The sequence below is a fragment of the Mesoplodon bidens genome (genome assembly GCF_964165515.1).
Source record: "Mesoplodon bidens genome assembly, chromosome: 3".
Lineage (NCBI taxonomy): Eukaryota > Metazoa > Chordata > Mammalia > Artiodactyla > Ziphiidae > Mesoplodon > Mesoplodon bidens.
This window is the reverse complement of record NC_138178.1, coordinates 85,972,278-85,995,529: the sequence shown is the minus strand read 5'-3', so window position 1 is coordinate 85,995,529 and position 23,252 is coordinate 85,972,278. Positions and strand designations below refer to the sequence as shown.

The window sequence follows — 23,252 nt, the reverse complement described above, 5'->3', positions numbered from 1 at the left end:
AGAAAGATACTCATGTTTGCCCAAGATAGAACTAAAATGCAGTACACATTAAAACAAAATAAGATCGCAATCATGTTTATCTGTAAGTTTTATCATTCTGTTGTTACATTATCTATGATGTTTGCAAGAGACAAATTTTGTTTTTCACTTTATACCCACTGTTGGGGAATCCAAAATGATATCCAAGACAGACCAATTCTCATCAATGCTAGAGCTTGGTGAGTACATCTTTGTCTATCTTGGTTTGGGCCAGATCCATCTTTAATATCTATAATGGCAAGGTAAAATTAGCAAGTAAACATGAAACCATGTCAGAGCCTTCTGCAGTCAGAAAACATAGCCACCTATGTGCCAAACATTTAAAAATAACTATTCTTAGTATAAAGCCGATATGTGCTTATTACAAATATATTGGAAAATATAGGCGTTGTAAAAACAGGAACGAAAACCTGTAAAGAAAAATGAAACAAAACAAACAAAAAAACAGATTTTCATTCCTGTTTTATAGAGGACAGGACTGAAGAACAGAATTCAAAGTGACATGATTCAACTAAAACTAAAAAGTCAGCATAGTAGGTTTTTAAATTCAAATCTCTCTCTTTTCACTACACAATACTGTGACCTAAAAACCACTTGATAAAGAGTTACTGGTTGTTTTTCTGGGGCTCAGGTCTAAATCTAGGATACTGTGAGGCTGCTGTGTGGGAAGAGTCCCTGAGCTAGAAAGTGAACCTAGCCCAGCACCTGGAATTTAAATCCCAAACTCACCACGGTTATATGCCAGTCATTGCTCTTTAGGCTATAACTCTGATAAATGTTAAAAGCAAAATAAAACTGTCTTTGTGTAAAATGGTCCTCCCAAAGAAAGCCTCTTCACGAGGCTGGTGATGAAAGTGAAGAAAAATGGAAGAAGTCTAAGAAAATAATAGTTCTGAGAAAGAAAATAGAAGCTTTAGATAAATCAGAGTAGAATATCAAATTTTCCCAAGGCCTGGATCTATGATATAAACAAGGCCAACTGTATGGGGGGGGGAAAAGTGATTCTGGAACATTCTGTGAGTGCTTTAGTAATAGTAAATGTATTATAAATTAGAATGGCTATATAAATTTAAGGGTCTAAAGGGGTTACTTAAATCTTTCAGTTACTTTCCTGCCTTTTATGAGGGAAATTACAAGCTATCATGGGATTTGTAAATTTGGAGATTTGCAAAGATCTTGGGATATATACTTTGTGAAAAGCAAGGGACTTCTCTAAAAATCACCCTGTGACAAACATATCTACAAATAAATCTTGGTCCACATGTCTGATAATTTCTTTAGGGTCATTTCCTAGAAGGGATATTATTATAATTATTATATTATCAACAAGTGCCATGGCAAAAGAATCCAAAAGGTCTACAAAATTCAAAATATCTCCAATACTCTAACAGAAATTTTCTCATTTAAACTGCTCTTTGGGTTGTATATTTTGAAAGCCTCTGAAAATAATATCAAAAGAATAAATTTTAAGAAAAGGTTCTATTTTATTCATCATCTTAATGAGAGTGATATCAGAAATGCACAATGTAACTGAGGGTTTGTGGAAGTCCAGCTTGAAAATCATCTGGTCCACTACCAGAGAAGGGTGGTGCAGGACAGGGGCAGGGCAGAAGAGAGGTGAGGAAACCATGGCAACCATGGGTTATGGGGGTGGGATAGCAGAGGGAAGTCAAAAGGTAGGAGAGTATGAAAATCAACTTCTTGTATTTCTTAGTTTTGTTCAGGGTCAAATTTTACTTTAAAATATTTGGCAATGTGTGAAGTTTCCCATCAGGAGACAAAGGAAAGTTTTCCCTCTCTTTCTCAGATTTCCTTTATTTCCTGAGATTTCTGTATTGAAAAACTGTACACTCAGAGTCCAGTGAAGTGAGGTTGGGAGTCCAGAGGAACCCAACAGGACCCTTCCGGGAAGCTTCCGTGCTCTCAACAGAAGGAACTGTCTGCTAACTAGCCAAAGTCGGGGTGACAAGGGTCACATATTACTAGAATGCCTGAAAATCCAAAACAGAGCACGTATCCTAAAAGAAGCATACAAATAGGAACTGGATATTGATGAAACAGTTTGACCACTCAGAGTAGCCCTATACAGTGTGAATTCTCAGGAATGAATTGTAAATTCTTATGAATACAGACACTAACATCAATTCCAGAGCTGTTAGGAAGCAAGTATAAAATACTGCTTTTACTGAGATAAATCAGGCTATGAAGAACTTGTCCTCCCTGGGATATGGGTCTATCAAGCACCACCGAACAGATCACACAGTTGGTGCACTGAAAGGAACCTTAGACAGTATCACGTCTAACCCCCATCTCTACCCATGAATGGTAACAGATTCAAAGTATCATCTGAATTATTCAACATTCATCCAACAAATATTTAGCAAGTGTTCATTATATGCCAAGCACTACGTTATTAGATGCTGGTGGTGCCCATATTCATCAGAAAAACAGAGATTTTTTAATTAAAAAATAAAACAGTGTTGCTTATTTTTTTTAAGGACTGTTAACAATATCAGGAAAAAGGAACTGTTTCCCTTACCGTAGATTCTCCCATTAATGGAACATTTTTTAAAAGTCATGATGTTTTCAGTGAGGGTACCCGTTTTGTCAGAGAAAACATATTCAATCTGGCCTAGTTCCTCATTGAGCGTGGTCGTCCGAGCTTGAGCAGGTGTTGCCTTCCCAGAGTAATACATCTTCCGATCCCAGTTTATAAAATAACTGTGTCCCAGACGAATTACTTCCACACTTTCATCATTAAAATGGAAAAAAAAAGAGAAATACTCCATCAATTTCAGAAGATACAAAGCTCTGCCAAAGCAAGAAGTCTGCCAAAGTCTTCAGAGTTTAGAAGAAAATGTGGATGCTCTGTCTCCAGGTCTTAATGACCTTCAGAGGCATCTCAGCAGAGTCTGTTCATAAAATGTTCTAAGTCATTTCCTTGTAGCACCTTGAAACAATGAGCTGGATTTGCATAAAGCCTTAGGGAATGTTCCATGCTTCTCTACTTACATTAAACAGGCCCAGTAGAGATTTCTTGTATAGCATTTTAGTTGTTTGATGTGGCTTCACTTTGCCAAAAGAGGTAGAAAGGAGTATCTCCATGAAGCACTAAGCAAACCATAATAGCTATTGAGTAAAAACAGGTTGTGTTGTCATATTACTTTGCCCATTGAAAAGAGCATTGTCTCATGATCTAGTGGTGATTTATGATTTTCCAGCTCTAGAAGTGGAATTTCTGAAGCCAAGGGTATAATCATTTTCAGTCTTTGTACACAAGGCCAAATCATCTTCCAAAAAAGTTACAACAATGTAAGTTTCTACCACTAGATTGTTGAAATATCTTTTAGTCTATGCCAAGTCAAAAGGCATCTCATTACTGTTGACTGCATTTCTTTTCTTATCAGTGAGTTGAATTTTTTTTTCAAATTTTATTGGCCAGTTATATTTCTTCTCAGAATTATCTAATTGCATTTCCTGCCTATTTCATCTTTCCTATTCAGGTATTAGTGTATTTCTTATTGATTTGTAAAAATTGTAGATATATATATATGGCACATGTATCTATATACATTATGCCAATATGTTACCCAGTTTATCATTCATCTTTTAATTTTGTTTCCACTATTTTTGACACAAAGAACTTTTCTCTCTTTAATCAATCAAATTTATCAATAGTTTATAGTTTCTGTTTATAGTTTCTTTTCAGGGAGCTTTGCTTAGGCCTTCTCTATGGCAAGATTATATATATACAGATATCTATACTTTTCTTCTAGTTCTTTGTCGGTATTTTCCCCACATTTAATTATTTATTGCAATTAGAATTTTCTGAAGGATGTGCATAGAGAAGCTAATTTCAATTTTTACAAAGTTTATTCATCACCATTTGAACATTGAATCCTTTCCCCTACTGTGTTGAGATGCTTCCATGTCACATATAAATTATTTCTTCTGTAGAATCTGTTTTAGGCATTTCAATTTTGTTCCTTAATGTGTTAATTAATGTACCTCTTGTTTTCATTATTGTAGCTTTATAAAATTTGGCATACCTGGAAAGAGCTAAGAACATCTTTATTCTCTTCTTTTTCAAAAATTCTTAGCTGTAATCACTCTATTCCTCTTGATAGAATCAACGTATCAACTTTCTCATACAACTTATTTGGAATTTTTATTAAAGTTACATTAACCTCTTAATTATTTGAAAAGAATGGATATTTTATAACATTTAAACACAACTTCAAGAAAAAGGATAAATCTCCCCAGGAGTTCAAATTTGAAAAAGTACTTCTATTGGTAAAGTGTTTAGTTTTGTTTTGTTTCGCTTTGTTTTTCACATAGGTCCACACCATAGCTTGATAGATTTGTTCCTGGACATTGTATCTTTTTATTGATGGGAAAATTTTTTAGTTGCTTTTGGCTTAAAGGAAAGTGTTTTTAATACTAAAAGCTTTTCTTAATATTAAAAAAAGTGATTATGTTACAAAATACAACATTGCACTGAATTATCTTACTAAGAGTTTTACAGTTATTCTTTTGGATTTTCTAGGTTTATAATCACATTGTCTCTGCTCTTCTTTCTAAGAGATTTTTTTCAGTTTCATGTCTCATTTTGTTCATAAATATTTTAGTTGCATGCGTTAGTACATTAACAAGAAGATCCAGAACAGTATAAAATACTAATAATAAAGCAGGGACTCATAGCTTATTTCTGATGTTAATGAGAATTAAGCTTTGGTTTTCTCATCTGTAAATTGAGAAAGTTGACAGCAGCCTGATTATGCTAACTCTGAACATTTGTCTCCTTAAAGGCAAAAGATGACACCCAAGTCCTTTCTGGGCACTAAATCCTATGCTCTAGTTCTATAAGTACATGACACATCTATATTTCCCTCCCCAGCAATTTCTAACTATTTAAATGGTAACACTTTTTTTCTAAAAAATCACACTATGATTCTGTAGAATCATAAGATATAAAAATGAATGTCAGGGCTTCCCTGGTGGCGCAGTGGTTGAGAGTCCACCTGCCGATGCAGGGGACACGGGTTCGTGCCCTGGTCTGGGAAGATCCCACATGCCGCGGAGCGACTGGGCCCGTGAGCCACGGCCGCTGAGCCTGCGCATCCGAGCCTGTGCTCCGCAAAGGGAGAGGCCACAACAGTGAGAGGCCCGCCTACCGCAAAAAGAAAAAAAAAATGAATGTCATATTCTGCATGTATTTATTTATACCTTATCTTATCATGATTTATTCTTCATATCATTCCCACCCCACTTCCTTGTAAGTTCCTTGCTGGCTGTTCTAATTCAGCTTTGTTCTTCCAATTCCATTCACTCAGAAAGCATTAGCACTTACCATGGACCAGGCAGAGTGCCTTACCTGTCATAGGCAGTCAGTTAGTGTTGAATGAGAAATCTGACCCTCTATTCCCTAATTTCACCAAGTAGAGCATTAAGACATAGAGAGGTTAAGTGACTAACCCAAGGTCACACAAATAATTAACCACAGAACCAAGACTAGAATTCAGGCATTTGGTAAAGTGAATGAAGACCTGACCTTAAGAATGCCATAAAAATGGCATTATGCAGGTAACTGATCAATCATTTGAAGCTTTCATTTATCTAAAAGTAAAGTATCTCCCTAAAAATCTAAGCAAAATTAATGGAGAACAGAATTTGATCATTTTGTGTTACAGTTCAAGTCAGTGGAAGTACTCTAAATTAATTTGAATTCTTAGACCTTAAAATAGTCTGTAGAGGGCTTCCCTGGTGGCACAGCGGTTAAGAATCCGCCTGCCAATGCAGGGGACCCGGGTTCGAGCCCTGGTCTGGGAAGATCCCACATGCCATGGAGCAACTAAGCCTGTGCGCCACAACTACTGAGCCTGTGCTCTAGAGCCTGTGAACCACAACTACTGAGACCACGGGCTGCAACTACTGAAGGCTGCGTGCCTAGGGCCTGTGCTCTGCAACAAGAGAAGCCACAGCAATGAGAAGCCCGTGTACCACAACGAAGAGTAGCCCCTGCTCTCCACAACTAGAGAAAGCCTGCGTGCAGCAACAAAGACCCAACCCAGCCAAAAATAAATAAAATAAATAAATTTTTAAAAAAAGTCTGTAGAGAGGAAGAGTATCCTTTTTGTTTGGGAAAAGAGCATTTAGGAGAGTCACAATGGAACATTCAGCTCTTTGTTTTATAATAGCAGAGAAAAGGAGACAAATGCTCAGAGTCAGTATAATCAAGCTGCTTAGTGTTTTCTGCCTGGACGGTCAAAGAACAGGGCTTATGATTCCGCCCATTCTGAGGCAAAATAAGCAACATAGAAACGAGTTTCTTTTGTTTTGGAAAAAACACTAAAAAGCTAATTCCTTGGGAGTACAACAGCTGCACTTCTTAAGATGATGTATTAAAAAACTGTAGCTGGGTATGTTTTAACACTACAGATAAATTGACAGCATAGAAATACCCTACCAAAATCAATGTCCTATGCTCACATGGAATTGTTAAGCATTCAAAGTAAATTCTACACTTTTATCCTCAACTGACATGGCACTAATTTATTCCTTGTACCTATTCAAAGGCGTAATGGAAGCTTTTGTAGAAGGCCTTCATCCCTCCAATCAGAAATACCTGTGATTTCTTTTTCCAGATCTCTGTCTTAGCAACCTGAAATTCCCTGGAATGCTTTTTTCCCTCAAGCTGAACTCAGAATCACTGTTCTTATTTGGTGAGCAAAAATGTTCACGTTTATCTTCATCAATACCATGGCTTACCAACAGGTAGAAAATTCTAGCTTCTTTTTTTTTTGCTTGATGTCTTGGCTGATTAATAAATCATGCACAGCTCAGACACAGACAATGTGCCAAGTGTTAGAAGACTTGGGTTTGGATCTTGGCTCTGTCCCTAACCAGCTCCACAATCCTGAAAAAATCATCTCATTTATAAAAGAAGTTCAGCAATAACTACTTCAAAAGATTTTGGGGAGACATAAGTGAGATAATGCATGTAAAAGCACTTTATGTAAAATATGAAATACTATCTAGAGGTAAGGTGATATTATTTGGAGCAGAAAGGAACTCAGAAATCAATTATCTCAATCTGCTCATTTTAGAGTACATATTTTATAGGCAAACTAAGGCCCAGAGAAGCCAAGTGCTTTCTCCAAGGTCACACAGCTATTAGTGGCAGTGACAAGACCAGAACTTGGGCTCAGACTACTCCAAATAGGTTTTCATTCTGCCACTGTGGGGGACACATTAGAAGGAAAACGAACCTGGGATTCTAGCCTTGGTCTTAAAAAAAACAATCGTAAAAATCATTAAATGAAAAATGTCAGTGCACTTCAAAGAAAGAGTGTATACGAAATACACTTCCTTCGTGAGGACACGTGAAACTGCACGTGTGCAGATGGTAAGCCACTATGAGCATTTATTATTTATTTCGACATAAAAGGAAAGCTATAAAAGTTGACCATAGCTCCTCTGGCAAAGAGCAGGATCTACTCAGACTACTCAGACTGTAGATCTACTACAGACTTTATAATTGGATACAAGCATAAGAGGTCCTCAGAATCAAAGATGAGCCAGTAGGATACATTTTAAATAGAGCCCGCTCTGACCACAGCTCCAGAAGGCCCAAAGCATTTTGTGGTGTTGTGACCACATGCCACTACTTCCAGTCAATTTCCCACAACTTGACATTTCAGTTTCCTGACTGCTCTCCAAAACAAGGGTGGATTTTCTACATTAAACTTCCCTTGTTTCTTCATAGCTAGGATTTTGGAAAGAGTGAAAAAGAAGCTCGTAAAAATTAGTGGGGATTTAGAGCTGGTGATTTTGTTTATTGTTAAAATACTGGAGATGAGGAATGTCGATGGAGGAACCAAGATGGCTGAGTAGAAGGACTTGCTCTCACTCGCTCTTGCGAAAACACCAGAATCACAAATACCTGCTGGACAATCATCGACAGGAAGACACTGGAACTCACCAAAAAAGATACCCCACATCCAAAGACAAAGGAGAAGCCACAATGAGACGATAGGAGGGGCGCAATCACAGTAAAATCAAATCCCATAACTAGTGGGTGGGTGACTCACAGACTGGCAAACACTTATACCAAAGAAGTCCACGCACTGGAGTGAAGGTTCTGAGCCCCACATCAGGTTTCCCAACCTGGGGGTTTGGCAACGGGAGGAGGAATTCCTAGAGAATCAAACTTTGAAGCCTAGTGGGAAATGACTGCAGGACTTCGACAGCACTGGGGAAAACAGAAACTCCACTCTTGTAGGGCACACACAAAGTAGCGTGCACATCAGGACCCAGGGGAAGGAGCAGTGACCCCGAGGGAGACTGAACCAGGCCTACCTGCTAGTGTTGGGGGGTATCCTGCAGAGGTGGGGGATGGCTCTGTTTCACCGTGGGGACAAGGACACTGGTATCAGAAGTTCTGGGAAGTACTCCTTGGTGTGAGCCCTCCCAGAGTCTGTCTTTAGCTCCACCAAAGAGCCCAGGTAGGCTCAAGTGTTGGGTTGCCTCAGGCAAAACAACCAACAGGGAGGGAACCCAGCTCCACCCATCAACAGTCAAGTGGATTAAAGTTTTACTGAGCTCTGCCCACCAGAGCAACAGTCAGCTCTGCCCACCACCAGAGCCTCTCATCAAGCCTCTTAGATAGCCTCATCCACCAGAGGGCAGATAGCAGAAGCAAGAAAAAATACAATCCTGCAGCCTGTGAAATAAAAACCACATTCACAGAAAGATAGACAAGATGAAAAGGCAGAGAGCTATATACCAGATGAAGGAACAAGATAAAACCCCAGAAAAACAACGAAATGAAGTGGAGATAGGCAACCTTCCAGAAAAAGAATTCAGAATAATGATAGTGAAGATGATCCAGGACCTCGGAAAAAGAATGGAGGCAAAGATCAAGAAGATGCAAGAAATGTTTAACAAAGAACTAGAAGAATTAAAGAACCAACAAACAGAGATGAACAATACAATAACTGAAATGAAAACTACACTAGAAGGAATCACTAGCAGAATAACTGACGCAGAAGAACGGATAAATGACCTAGAAGACAGAACGGTGGAATTCACTGCTGTGGAACAGAATAAAGAAAAAAGAGTGAAAAGAAATGAGGACAGCCCAAGAGACCTCTGGGACATTAAATGCAACGACATTCGCATTATAGGGGTCCCAGAAGCAGAAGACAGAGAGAAAGGAACAGAGAAAATATTTGAAGAGATTATAGTCGAAAACTTCGCTAACATGGGAAAGGAAATAGCCACACAAGTCCAGGAAGTTCAGAGAGTCCCATACAGGATAAACCCCAGGAGAAACACGCTGAGACACATATTAATCAAACTGGCAAAAATGAAAGACAAAGAAAACTTATTGAAAGCAGCAAGGGAAAAACAACAAATAACATACAAGGGAACTCCCATAAGGTTAACAGCTGATTTCTCAGCAGAAACTCTACAAGCCAGAAGGGAGTGGCATGATATACTTAAAGTGATGAAAGGGAAGAACCTACAACCAAGATTACTCTACCTGGCAAGGATCTCATTTAGATTCAATGGAGAAATCAAAAGCTTTACAGACAAGCAAAAGCTAAGAGAATTCAGCACCATCAAACCAGCTCTACAACAAATGCTAAAGGAACTTCGGTAAGCGGGAAACACAAGAGAAGAAAAGGACCTACAAAAACAAACCCAAAACAATTAAGAAAATGGTCATAGGAACATACATATCGATAATTACCTTAAACGTGAATGGATTAAATGCTCCAACCAAAAGACACAGGCTTGTTGAATGGATACAAAAACAAGACCCATATATATGCTGTCTACAAGAGACCCACTTCAGACCTAGGGACACGTACAGACTGAAAGTGAGGGTATGGAAAAACATATTCCATGCAAAAGGAAATCAAAAGAAAGCTGGAGTAGCTATACTCATATCAGATAAAATAGATTTAAAATAAAGAATGTTACAAGAGACAAGGAAGGACACTACATAATGATCACGGGATCGATCCAAGAAGAAGATATAACAATTATAAATATATATGCACCCAACATGAGAGCACCTTAATAGATAAGGCAACTGGTAACAGCTATAAAAGAGGAAATGGACAGTAACAGAATAATAGTGGGGGACTTTAAAACCTCACTTACACCAATGGACAGATCATCCAAAAGGAAAATAAATAAGGAAACAGAAGCTTTAAATGACACAACAGACCAGATAGTTTTTTTTTTTTTTTTTTTGCGGTACGCGGGCCTCTCACTGTTGTGGCCTCTCCCGTTGCGGAGCACAGGCTCCGGACGCGCAGGCTCAGTGGCCATGGCTCACGGGCCCAGCCGCTCCGCGGCACGTGGGATCCTCCCGGACCGGGGCACGAACCCGTGTCCCCTGCATCGGCAGGCGGACTCTCAACCACTGCACCACCAGGGAAGCCCCAGATAGTTTTAATTGATATTTATAGGACATTCCATCCAAGAAAAGCAGATTACACTTTCTTCTCAAGTGCACACAGAACATTTTCCAGAATAGATCACATCTTGGGTCACAAATCAAGCCTCAGTAAATTTAAGAAAATTGAAATCATATCAAGCATCTTTTCTGACCACAACGCTATGAGATTAGAAATGAATTACAGGGGAAAAAACTTAAAAAACACAAATACATGGAGGCTAAGCAATATGTTACTAAATAACCAAGAGATCACTGAAGAAATCAAAGAGGAAATCAAACAATACCTAGAGACAAATGACAATGAAAACACGATGATACAAAACTTATGGGATGCAGCAAAAGCAGCTCTAAGAGGGAAGTTTATAGCTATACAAGCCTACCTCAAGAAACAAGAAAAATCTCAAATAAACAATCTAACCTTACACCTAAAGGAATTAGAGAAAGAAGAACAAACAAAACCCAAAGTTAGCAGAAGGAAAGAAATCATAAAGATCAGAGCAGAAATAAATGAAATAGAAACAAAGCAAACTATAGCAAAGATCAATAAAACTAAAAGCTGGTTCTTTGAGAAGATAAACAAAATTGATTAACCATTAGCCAGACTCATCAAGAAAAAGAGGGAGAGGACTCAAATCAATAAAATTACAAATGAAAAAGGAGAAGTTACAACAGACACCGCCGAAATACAAAGCATCCTAAGAGACTACTACAAGCAACTCTATGCCAATAAAATGGACACCTGGTAGAGATGGACAAATTCTTAGAAAGGTATAACCTTCCAAGACTGAACCAAGAAGAAACAGAAAATATGAACAGACCAATCACAAGCAAGGAAATTGAAACTGTGATTAAAATTTCCAACAAACAAAAGTCCAGGACCAGGTGGCTTCACAGACGAATTCTATCAAACATTTAGAGAAGAGCTAACACCCATCCTTCTCAAACTCTTCCAAAAAACTGCAGAGGAATGAACACTCCCAGACTCATTCTATGAGGCCACCATCACCCTGATACCAAAATCAGACAAAGATACTACAAAAAAAGAAAATTATAGACCAATATCACTGATTAATATAAATGCAAAAATCCTCAACAAAATACTAGCAAACAGAATCCAACAACACATTAAAAGGATCATATACCACGACCAAGTGGGATTTATCCCAGGGATGCAAGGATTCTTCAATATACGCAAATCAATCAACGTGATACACCATATTAACAAATTGAAGAATAAAAACCATATGAACATCTGAATAGATGCAGAAAAAGCTTTTCACAAAATTCAACACCGATTTATGATAAAAACTCTCCAGAAAGTGGGCATAGAGGGAACCTACCTCAACATAATAAAGGCCATATACAACAAACCCACAACAAACATCATTCTCAATGGTGAAAAACTGAAAGCATTTCTTCTAAGATCAGAAACAAGACAAGGATGTCCACACTCACCACTATTATTCAACATAGTTTTGGAAGTCCTAGCCACGGCAATCAGAGAAGAAAAAGAAATAAAAGGAATCCAAATTGGAAAAGAAGTATAATTGTCACTGTTTGCAGATGACATGATACTATACATAGAGAATCCTAAAAATGTCACCAGAAAACTACTAGAGCTAATCAATGAATTTGGTAAAGTAGCAGGATACAAAATTAAGGCACAGAAATCTCTTGCATTCCTATACATTAATGATGAAAAATCTGAAATAGAAATTATGGAAACACTCCCATTTACGATTGGAACAAAAAGAATAAAATACCTAGGAATAAACCTACCTAGGGAGACAAAAGACCTGTATGCAGAAAACTGTAAGACACTGATGAAAGAAATTAAATATGATACCAACAGATGGAGAGATATACCATGTTCTTGGATTGGAAGAATCAATATTGTGAAAATGACTCTACTACCCAAAGCAATCTACAGATTCAATGCAATCCCTATCAAATTACCAATGGCATGTTTTACGGAACTAGAACAAAAAGTCTTAAAATTTGTATGGAGACACAAAAGACCCCAAATAGCCAAAGCAGTCTTGAGGGAAAAAAAAAAAAAATGGAGCTGGAGGAATCAGACTCCCTGACTTCAGACTATACTACAAAGCTACAGTAATCAAGACAATATGGTACTGGCACAAAAACAGAAATATACATCAATGGAACAAGATAGAAAGCCCAGAGGTAAACCCACGCACCTATGGTCAACTAATCTATGACAAAGGAGTCAAGGGTATACAATGGAGAAAAGACAGTCTCTTCAATAACTGGTGCTGGGAAAACTGGACAGCTACATGTAAAAGAATGAAATCAGAATACTCCCTAACACCATGCACAAAAATAAACTCAAAATGGATTCGAGACCTAAATGTAAGACTGGACACTATAAAACTCTTAGAGGAAAACATAGGAAGAAAACTCTTTGACATAAATCACAACAAGATCTTTTTTGATCCGCCTCCTAGAGTAATGGAAATAAAAACAAAAATAAACAAATGGGACCTGATGAAACTTCATAGCTTTTGCACAGCAAAGGAAACCATAAACAAGACCAAAAGACAACCCTCAGAATGGGAGAAAATACTTGCAAACGAGTCAACGGACAAGGATTAATCTTCAATATATATAAACAGCTCATGCAGCTCAATATTAAAGAAACAAACAACCCAATCCAACAATGGGTAGAAGACCTAAATAGATATTTCTCCAAAGAAGACATACAGATGGCCAAGAAGCACATGAAAAGCTGCTCAACATCACTAATTATTAGAGAAATGCAAATCAAAACTACAATGAGGTATCACCTCACACCAGTTAGAATGGGCATCATCAGAAAATCTACAAACAACAAATGCTGGAGCGGGTGTGGAGAAAAGGGAACCCTCTTGCACTGTTGGTGGGAATGTAAATTGATACAGCCACTATGGAGAACAATATGGAGGGTCCTTAAAAAACTAAAAACAGAATTACCATATGATCCAGCAATCCCACTACTGGGCAAATACCCAGAGAAAACCATAATTCAAAAAGACACATGCACCCCGATGTTCACTGCAGCACTATTTACAATAGCCTGGTCATGGAAGCAGCCTAAATGCCCATTGACAGATGAATGGATAAAGAAGTTGTGGTACATATATACAATGGAATATTACTCAGCCATAAAAAGGAACGAAATTGAGTCATTTATTGAGACGTGGATGGATTTAGAGACTGTCATACAGAGTGAAGTAAGTCAGAAGGCGAAAAACAAATATCGTATATTAACGCATGTATTTGGAACCTAGAAAAATGGTACAGATGAGCTGGTTTGCAGGGCAGAAGTCGAGACACAGATGTAGAGAACAGATGTATGGACACCAAGGGGGGAAAACCGCAGTGGGGTGGGGGTGTTGGTGTGCTGAATTGGGCGATTGGGATTGACATGTATACACTGATGTGTATAAAACTGATGACTGATAAGAACCTGCAGTACAAAGAAACAAACAACAACAAAACTAATACTAAAACAAACAAACAACAACAAAAAAACATGGGGACACCGTGCTGCCAAGGGACTTCAATTCTAATCTGTTGAGGGAGGCTGGACTGTGAGCTGCTCCAGGGAAGGCATGTCCATATTCGTGCATGTCCCCATGCCTAGCACAGTGCCTGGCACCCAGCGGGCACTCAGCAGAGGGCTGCTGGATGAACACAGTCTAAGTTAAAGCAATGCAGTTCTGTTTGTTATGATTTCTATTTTTGGAGAGGAGCTACCTTTAAGATTATACTTCTTAATAGTTTTGTTCATCCTGGATTTACCACCTTCTTCTTTTTCTCCCTTAAAAAGGGGGAATAGGGAATTCCCTGGTGGTCCAGTGGGTAGGACTCCTCACTTTCATTGCTGAGGGCATGGGTTTGATCCCTCATTGGGGAACTAAGATCCCACAAGCCATGCGGCGAGGCCAAAAATTAAAAAAAAAAAAAAATTAATTAATTTAAAAAAATAATAATAATGTCAAACAACCAAGTCTCATCTTGGCTCCAGTGTCTTTGGGACCATCTGACTCAGTCTTGGTAGGATTAGGATCAGGAATGTCTCAGGTACAGATTCTAGGGCCAACTTCGAAGCCTTATCAAATATATATATATATATATATGTATATAAACACACACACATATATGTATATACATATATATAGAGAGAGAGAGAAACAAGAGAGAGAGAGAGACAGCAAGACAGAGAGACAGAGACAGAGAGAAGTGTGCTTATATATAGATAGGTAGACCATTTTAGCTCTAGTTTGTAGGACCAAATCTAGAAATGACAGATCAAGTTGTCGAGGGAGTTATGAACCATACTTCTTATTCAACAATGAATAAGTGCCACCAACTATATTTCAACTCCTCCATGTACTCACTGATAGTTACTAATAATAATAGTAAAAATTAATATTCATTAAGCTCTTACAATGTGTCAGGCATTTGTCTTAGAGCTTTACAGGTTTGTTTATTCCTCATACAATCTTTTTAAGTAGAACTATTACTTTCTCCATTTTTAAAATGAGGACACTGAGGTACTAGAAGGTGAAGTAACTTGCCCAAGGTTATGGAGCTAGTAAGTGGTAGAATAGGGTCTGAATCCAGGTATCTGGAGCCAGACTAGTGCCAGAGAGGTACCATCTCAATAGATCTCCCCAAATATTCTTCCATTTCTTTCCCAACATCAACCCAATTCTAACTCATCAGGTTGCATGAGATTATATCATAGTCCATGTATTCCAAAGGAAAACATTCCTAAGAAACCAAATCAAGAAGAAAATGAAATGCATTTTTTAAAATTTGAAAATGTAAAAGTTAAACGAATTGAACAGCTTAGTTGCCTCATTTGTAACAGATGTAGCAGATCATGAGCAGTTAGAGGGAGACATCTATCTCACTGTTGTAATTTTAAAACAAAAAAAAATGATTACACAGAACAAAGGCTTTTGATGAAATGGCTTCACCAAAGTATAAACTCTCATCTTACCTCACATATAAAGAAATTGGTACAACTGTGTTGAGAATAATAATATATGACCAGAATGTTAAGAATCCTGAGAACACAGAGTTCTTCTCTCCTTCATTCCAAAAGAGGAAAGTTCTGAATTGGTCCCCAACTTGATTCTCCCAGATTGAATTTCCTATTGCAAGAATAATTCCCAAGCATATCAGAAACCCAAAAATCTGAAATGAGAATAGAGGTCTGGTTAAGGTTAACTTGAATCCCAAACTGGTCATATCAAGGCAATCTAACACTTCTAACTCCAAGAAATTGTCATTTGAAAAGCAAGTTATGCAAAGCTCATCTTACTTATCATTAATCATACAAGTGAAATGTAATGTATTTATGTTGGGAACTTGGCTAAATATTTTACATACATTTTCTCACTTAATTCTCCCATTGACTCTCTGAGATAGGAAGAAACACTATTCACACTTTACAGGCCAAAACCAAAATAAAGCAGAAGCCCAGACAGATTATATAGCTTCTTTATGGTCACAAAGCTAATAACTTCACATCCTCTATTTGTGAAGAGTGCATATATTTGAGTGGCTTAAGTAAAGAAGATCATATGTACTGATTTGCTCTGGTCAATCCCAGTTTACATCTATTTTCCAGGTGTAATATTAATAGTATTCCCTTCTTTCACCTTCAAAAGCATCCTGTTTGAATGATAAACTATATGGTAACCCAAGGAATTAAAGCAAAAGGAAGAAAATATCAGTAATAAAGGACTGTCTCAGACTAGTCAAGTCTCTTGGCTACAGACCTAGCTGCACAATCCTTACTTAAAGTCAACAAGAAAGATAAGGATTAATTAAAATATGGCATGACATATACTAACAGTTTTCAGGTTGCTTCTGAGATTTTTTTAAAAAGTAGGAAGCAACCTGAAAACTGTTAGCCAACTCTTACATTATGATTAGTATCAGTATTAGGAAAGCAGACATTTTAGAGGTAAAGTAACTAGGAAGACAGCAAGGCCAGTCCCTTGTAAGTCCAAAATCCCGAACTTGGAAAGGAAGGACACAAAGTCACCAAACATATAACACCTGAGCTGAACACAATGTTCTGGGGACCTTGCTAAGTGTCACCATGTTAGGAGCAGATACCAGTCACTGTTGAGGGAGGAGTGGGGCTAAAAACAGGAACATATTTCTCTCCTATTTCCTTTTTCCTCCAAGAAAGAATATTCAGGCATTCTAGGACTGCCTCCTTTATTCATTCATGGACAAAATAGGCACATAAGAAGAGAAAGTTGGGGAAAACCTGATTTAAAATATATTAGTATATTAATATACTTTAAATCAGGAAAACCTAATTTAAAATATATTAGAAAACCAGGTATTGGAGAAAAGTAATACTGTGAATCCCCAAATCCTACCAATTTGGTACCTGTCTCACAGTATCCTCTTTCCTTTCAACGGCTAACACTACAAATTAATGGAAGTAAATTACTTTAAGAACATTAAATTTGGTGATGCTTGGTATCAAATGCCCTAATTTAGGATGGACTTGGCTTCTAATTCCCCAATGGATCATTCAATTTTCTAGTAGAAAAAGCTAGGACAGTGCCTGCTTCACAACCAGTAAGCTTACTCTGTGGTGGATACATATACAATCCCCATGCAAGCCCTACAGGTGGGCTCAAGTCCGTTTAAATGGGGAATTCTAGGAGGTGGGCACAGAATCCTTCTGGGAATGTCCCCTTGGCCTCATGGACTCTATGGGTATGAGATGAGGAAAGCCCAGGTCTGAGGGTGACACTGAAAGTAAAACACAGAGCCTGGACAATATTTTGTGCCCCCAAAGAGTTCATTCCCTTTTTTCCCTATTCAGGGTCCCACCATTATGTATCAGTTGAGCAAATATTTACTGAGTGCAGATTCTTTAACGTTACTTGTGAGTCTGTGATGGGGCTGGTAGGGAAACATGGTTCAGAGTCACTGTCCTTATATTTCAAAGTCAATGTTCTAAACTCAACCCTAATATAAGGAGGCAAAGCAGTATGACACAAAAGTCAGATAACAATCAGATCCACAGCATGAGAAAGCACGAGATTAACTGATGAAAGGGTGGGGTGGGGCTTCCCTGGTGGCACAGTGGTTGAGAGTCCGCCTGCCGATGCAGGGGACGCAGGTTCGTGCCCCGGTCCAGGAAGATCCCACATGCCGCGGAGCAGCTGGGCCCGTGAGCCATGGCTGCTGAGCCTGTGCGTCCGGAGCCTGTGCTCCGCAACGGGAGAGGCCACAACACTGAGAGGCCCGCGTACCGCAAAAAAAAAAAAAAGGGGTGAGGTGTGAAGAAGACCTGACTATTTGGAGTTCACAAGTGGTAGAGAAAATCATTTCAAAAAATTCAGAGGAGAAAAAAAATTCAGAGGAAAGAGATAACCATGGGCCCAGGAGGTTTAGAAGTCTTCATGAAGGAGGTGAACAGTGACTTGGGCCTCAGAAGATTTATAAGCAGAACCAGTTATATAATTATCAGGGCCCAGTGCAAAATAAAAATGCAGGACCCCTTCTCCAAAAATTATGAAGAATTTCTACACAGCAACAACAGATCAATAAGCCAAGTGTGAGGCCCTTCTGAGTGGGGACCCTGTGTGATTTCACAGGCCACCTATCCATGAAGCCAGCCCTGTCCACAAGCTATGTAGAGAGGGCATGAGCAAATGTAACATGACCAAAAGACCAAACTACCTTAAAAATTATGTTTTGTTTTTCAAAAACAAATGGTCTTGCAAGGCCATGAAGGCCTCCATAAGCACTAACTTACGTCTCATGAGAAACTCTACCAATGGCTGAGAAATCATAATCTAGGAAATAGAAGACAGTAGAACTGGGCCCCAAATGCAAAGTCCCCAAATACAAATTCCACAAGAAGAATGTAGATTTCTGAAAGAATTCTCAGAAGAATGTAAGAAATATATTAAGATAACAATGACTAATGATAGTGCCTAATTTTGTTAAGGTAACTTACCCATAATACTAGAGTATTCATCAATCTATCAATGCTTGTCCTCTTAAACTTTGTCTTACCACTGTTCTGCATTAGTTTAGTATCAGGACCTGCAAAAAAAAAAAAAAAAAACAAAAGAAAGAAAAAGATATAACTTTGAAATGATTAGATGATGTATTATTATTATTATTATTAATTCCTACTTATATCAAATGTTTCTGAAAGGAAAATAATATGTTTTTCAAAATAATTTGACTTTTATTAAGAACAGGATTATTATTAAGTTGTTTATGATTCTCATCTGGTGGCTTAACAACAATCCTGGAAATTGCAAGGGAACTGGTCCTCTTAGAAGGGGATAAATCCAGACATAACTTGCAGCTAAAAGGTTTAAGAAATGCTATTTTTCAAAAATCTGTGTGTGGATGTGCTTATAGTTTGAAGCAATTAAAGATTAAGATGTCAGTCAAACTGAGGAATAATTTATAAATGTCTAAAAGAATGTAGTAATAAACACAATTCAGAACACTAAGGTCTGAATGGAAAGTTAAGATAAGAAATCAAATTCTGGATGTGTTTCCCAAAAAGATGTGAGGTGCGTTTAATGGAGAAACTAAAATAACTCCCAACAATACAACAGCAAGTAATTTAAACCTTTATTGTGTATTGCACACTATTTATATAATATGCATTTTTTGTAAGGGCAAGAATTGTCTTAAATTGTTAGATTTATTTCAAGTAATTCTCTTAAATCCCATGTTAGATATTTACTAAGTGCCTTGTTCAAGAAATTCTGAGAATATTATTAACTGCTTTAGAGGTAGATTATTAGATGATTAACAAAGAATATTAGATTATACTGCTAAGGAAATTCCTTCTGGACAAAGAAGATGCTCAATAGAAGCGATTACATTTTAATTATATCAGATTTCCCTAGTCTTCCCTCTCCACTTCATCTTTCCACAATTATCACCAATCCACGCAGCCACTTAAAAGCAGAGGAGAAGGGAAAGGGAAGAAAAGAGAAGCGGGGCACACATGGGAATTATACGCCATTCTAGAAGTCAGGGAAGCATGGGAGCATCGTTAAAAGACTCCTTTACTTGAAAGACAAATTGGAGCAAAGATTGGGGTCTCAAACAATTCACTGTCCTGAGTTGGAAATTGTACCCCAGTGTCCTATTCCCAGACACTGCTGTGTAAGGGAGACCACCCGTATTTTCTCAGAATCATTTATTAAAATCATATGGACACTGAGTGTGGGAAGTATTTCTTTTAGTAAAGATCACAAAGAGCAAATAGAGTTTGTGATTGCTAAAAGCTGAAATATTGACAGACCAGTTTTGTGCTAAAAATTTACATTTCTTAGGCATACATACACACACAGACTAGCAAAGAATCCACTGAATGGGTTCTTAAGCACTTATTTAAATATATCCACAGATGTTGACATACACATCTCTTCTTCCCCTCATAGTCACAGTCCTGAGAGAGCTTCCTATACTCAACAGCCTCTTTTTCCTTATCTCCCACTCATTTCTCAAGCTAGTTTCTGGGCCAGTCACTCCACCAAAACAAATTTGGTGTTATCATCAATATCCTCCATGCCTTCTTGGACCTCTCAGCAGCCTTTGACACTGTTGACTACTCCATTCTTTTGAAATACACTTTCCTTAGCTTCCATTTTACATGTTCTGCTTTCCCGCCTACCTCTTTGGTAGCTTCTTTTTTGTCTTCCATTATGCTCATTCCTTTCTTCCCAGCCATTAAATAGTGAGACATCTTTAGAATCAGGCATAGGCCATCTTCTCTTCTTTCTCAATCCACCTTCCCTGAGCAATCTCATCTAAGACCACAGCTCCAATTAACATCTGTAGGCCAAATGTATATCTCCAGCTCAGATTGCTCCTCTGAGCCCTAAACTCATATATTTAAATCCATATATTTGATTGCCTATATGATATCTTCACCTGGTCTTTCTAAGGCCCCTCAAGTGGCCCTTGTCAAGCCCAACTTGTGACCTTTTTCTCCAGGGTTCCTTATCTCGGTGAATGGCACCACCATCCATCCAGTTGTGAAGAGTGGGAGAAACCTAAGAGTCTAGTCTATCTCATCACTCCCACCCTAAATCCAAAGTACCGTCATCTCTCAACTAGACTGTAGTAAAAGCCTAGCAACTTTGTCTCCCCACATCTACTCTGCCACCACCCAAATCATACACTTTTTCCAGGACCCTATTTACCAACTTTAAAAATACTGTAGGCAGGAGTGAAACTTTCAAATTTAACACTTACACACACGCCATCTGTTTGAAAAACTTGCAATGGCTTCTGAATGCTCTCAGGATAAAGACCAAAATTCTGGATACAGACCACAGGACCTGTATGATCTGGCCCCTATCCCTGTCTCTAGTCACATGTTCATCTCTATCCTCCAAGTTTTCCATGCTCTACAGTGGCCTTCTTAAGTTTTTTGTTTATTTGTTTGTTTTTACCTCCCCAGCCTCATTCCTACCATAGAGCCTTTGCCTATGGCATGCCTTTTAGCTAGCTTGTTCTTTCCCTTCATATTCCTCCACTACATACTCCTGTGAGTCCATGTTATTTTTGTCCAGAGCACTTATCTCAGTTTCAGATTATATACTCATTACTACAATTATTTAAGATTAATGTCTCTCTCTCCTACCAGACTCAAAACCACATGAGTGAAGAGACCACACTTTTTTTGTTCACATTCTTAATTGCAAATAAGTAAGTAGCATAGTGCCTGCCACATAGTAGGTACTCAATAAATAACTGTTTAATGAATGAATTTATTTATGAAGTACCTGCTACGTTTTAGGCAATGTGCATATGTCCTTTTCACCTATTATTTCACTTTGCATTTGTGTGATCTTGTTTGGAATGACTAATTCGGAAGTATGGTTCAGCTATAGCATGTTATGCTAGGACAGCTGCTGAGAGCCCCTCAGGGGTCAAGCTTTCCTTCATAATGTTGGCTCTTTAAGGCTTAAAACAAGCCAAAAAATTAGGTACTATTATCCTTAGTTCACTAATAATGAAACTCAGGATTAAAGAATTTAAATAACTTGCCTGAGTTTTTTTTTTTTTTTGTCTAGTAAGCGTCAGAGCCGAACTTAGAACCCAGATATATCTAATTCTAAGGCTCTTGCTCTTAACCACTATTTTTAAAGCTATATGAAATAGTCCATTAATTCACTGACTCATTCAAACAATGTGTGTTTAAGACTGTGACTCATTCAGAGTCCAAACAGGAAACAGATGACACATTGATCAAGGATAATTAGAGAAAGGTTTATTTATAAAGGGACTCTTTACAAAAGTGTGAGTGGGTGTATCAGAGGTACAGAAGTAAAAGGTTAATGCAGTAACCAAGGACTTGGTAGCAATCAAGATGTTTCTCTATCTACACCAGAAGGGTAGGATGAGGGAAAGGGGTGGTTATTAGACCCTAAGGAGAGAGTTGTGTAAAGTCTGCAGCCTTTAGAGGAAGAGTGACTTTATGTTGAGGGACCCAGCCAGCTTGAAGGTAGGCAGTCTGGGGGAATAAATACCTTGACCTCAATCTTCTTCCTTTGATCTCTTCCCAGGGACCCCCAATGATAGGACCAAAGTTCAAGGAAACCTATTAGTGTAAACCATACAAGTCAGCCTCCCAAGGCAGACAAAGAGTGTGAAATGGTGAGAGTAGATCTGGAGGGGCAAGTGGAAGGCATCCAGCACAAAAACCTACATTGCACCAAGATGGTCCTGACTCCTATGGATGCCTTAAATGAATAAGACTTCTGACTTGTACCCTCAGAAACAGGACTTTCTCCTCTCTTGAGATAAAGGAAAACCATAGCAGGGAGGCATGGCCTGGCTGTTAATGTATATTAGACCCTCATAAATTATAGATTTGTAAAGTAAACCATGTTTGTGTCAACTATACTCCTTGCACAATCCTTAATGGCAGGTATAACTAGAGTAATAATACAGAAAGAATAGTTAATAATTTGTTCTGGGTAACTTTCATAAGATCGAGGTGTTCACCTAGAACTAGTTCCCCAAATTAGATGTCTCATGACTTAGGGGTTCTGAGACACTCATTTGTTCAACTCTGATATTGACGAAACCAACGATTCCTCAGCCTGTCATTATTCTAGTTGAACTTTCTATTAACGTTTGTGCCTAGACTAAAGTCAATGTAGGCATGCTCTGCTTTACAAATATCTGCCTCATGAAGATCCCCTGCCAGTGAACATCAAGGTCACATCACAAAAGAAGGTGATGCCCCACTTCTCCCTGCCGAGATCCAAGAGCAGTACATTTTCCCAACTCTCAGCCTATGAAGCAGACAATGCGCTCTGAATTGATGCTGAAAGAAGGGAGACGCAGGGAAGGAAAGAAAATAGCATTTGTCAAGCATCCTCTTCCATATGCATTGCCTCACTGAGCCTTTACAGTGACTCCCTAATGTACTCATTCTTATCCCCATATTATAGCAGAGAAAACTAAAGCTTAGGAAGTTTAAGTAACCGAGGTTTAACATTCTCCAGCTGGTAAACAAATTTAAACCCAGATCTGTCCAATCCAAATTCTGTGAACTATCTGTTACACTTTTTTGGAGGGAGACCTGTCCAGCTTACCACTCCACTTTCTTCTATGTAGGAGCATTTTCCCACAGAGCCAACATTATGAAGGAAAGCTTGACCCCTGAGGGGCTCTCAGCAGCTGTCCTAGCATAACATGCTATAGC

General features: G+C 38.3%; 1 protein-coding gene across 5 annotated transcripts in view; it reads right to left on the bottom strand.

Moving 5' to 3' along the window:
• ATP8B4 (ATPase phospholipid transporting 8B4 (putative)) overlaps positions 1-23,252 on the bottom strand; it is a 256,970-nt gene that overhangs the window by 85,550 nt on the left and 148,168 nt on the right. For all 5 annotated transcript variants that reach the window (XM_081226816.1, XM_081226817.1, XM_081226819.1 and 2 more), the window contains 3 exons: positions 18,516-18,604; positions 15,519-15,715; positions 2,579-2,787 (listed from right to left, as the gene is read on the bottom strand). In XM_081226816.1, the coding sequence (XP_081082942.1) occupies positions 2,579-2,787; positions 15,519-15,715; positions 18,516-18,604 (495 nt within the window). The remainder of the gene's footprint in view (positions 1-2,578; positions 2,788-15,518; positions 15,716-18,515; positions 18,605-23,252) is intronic.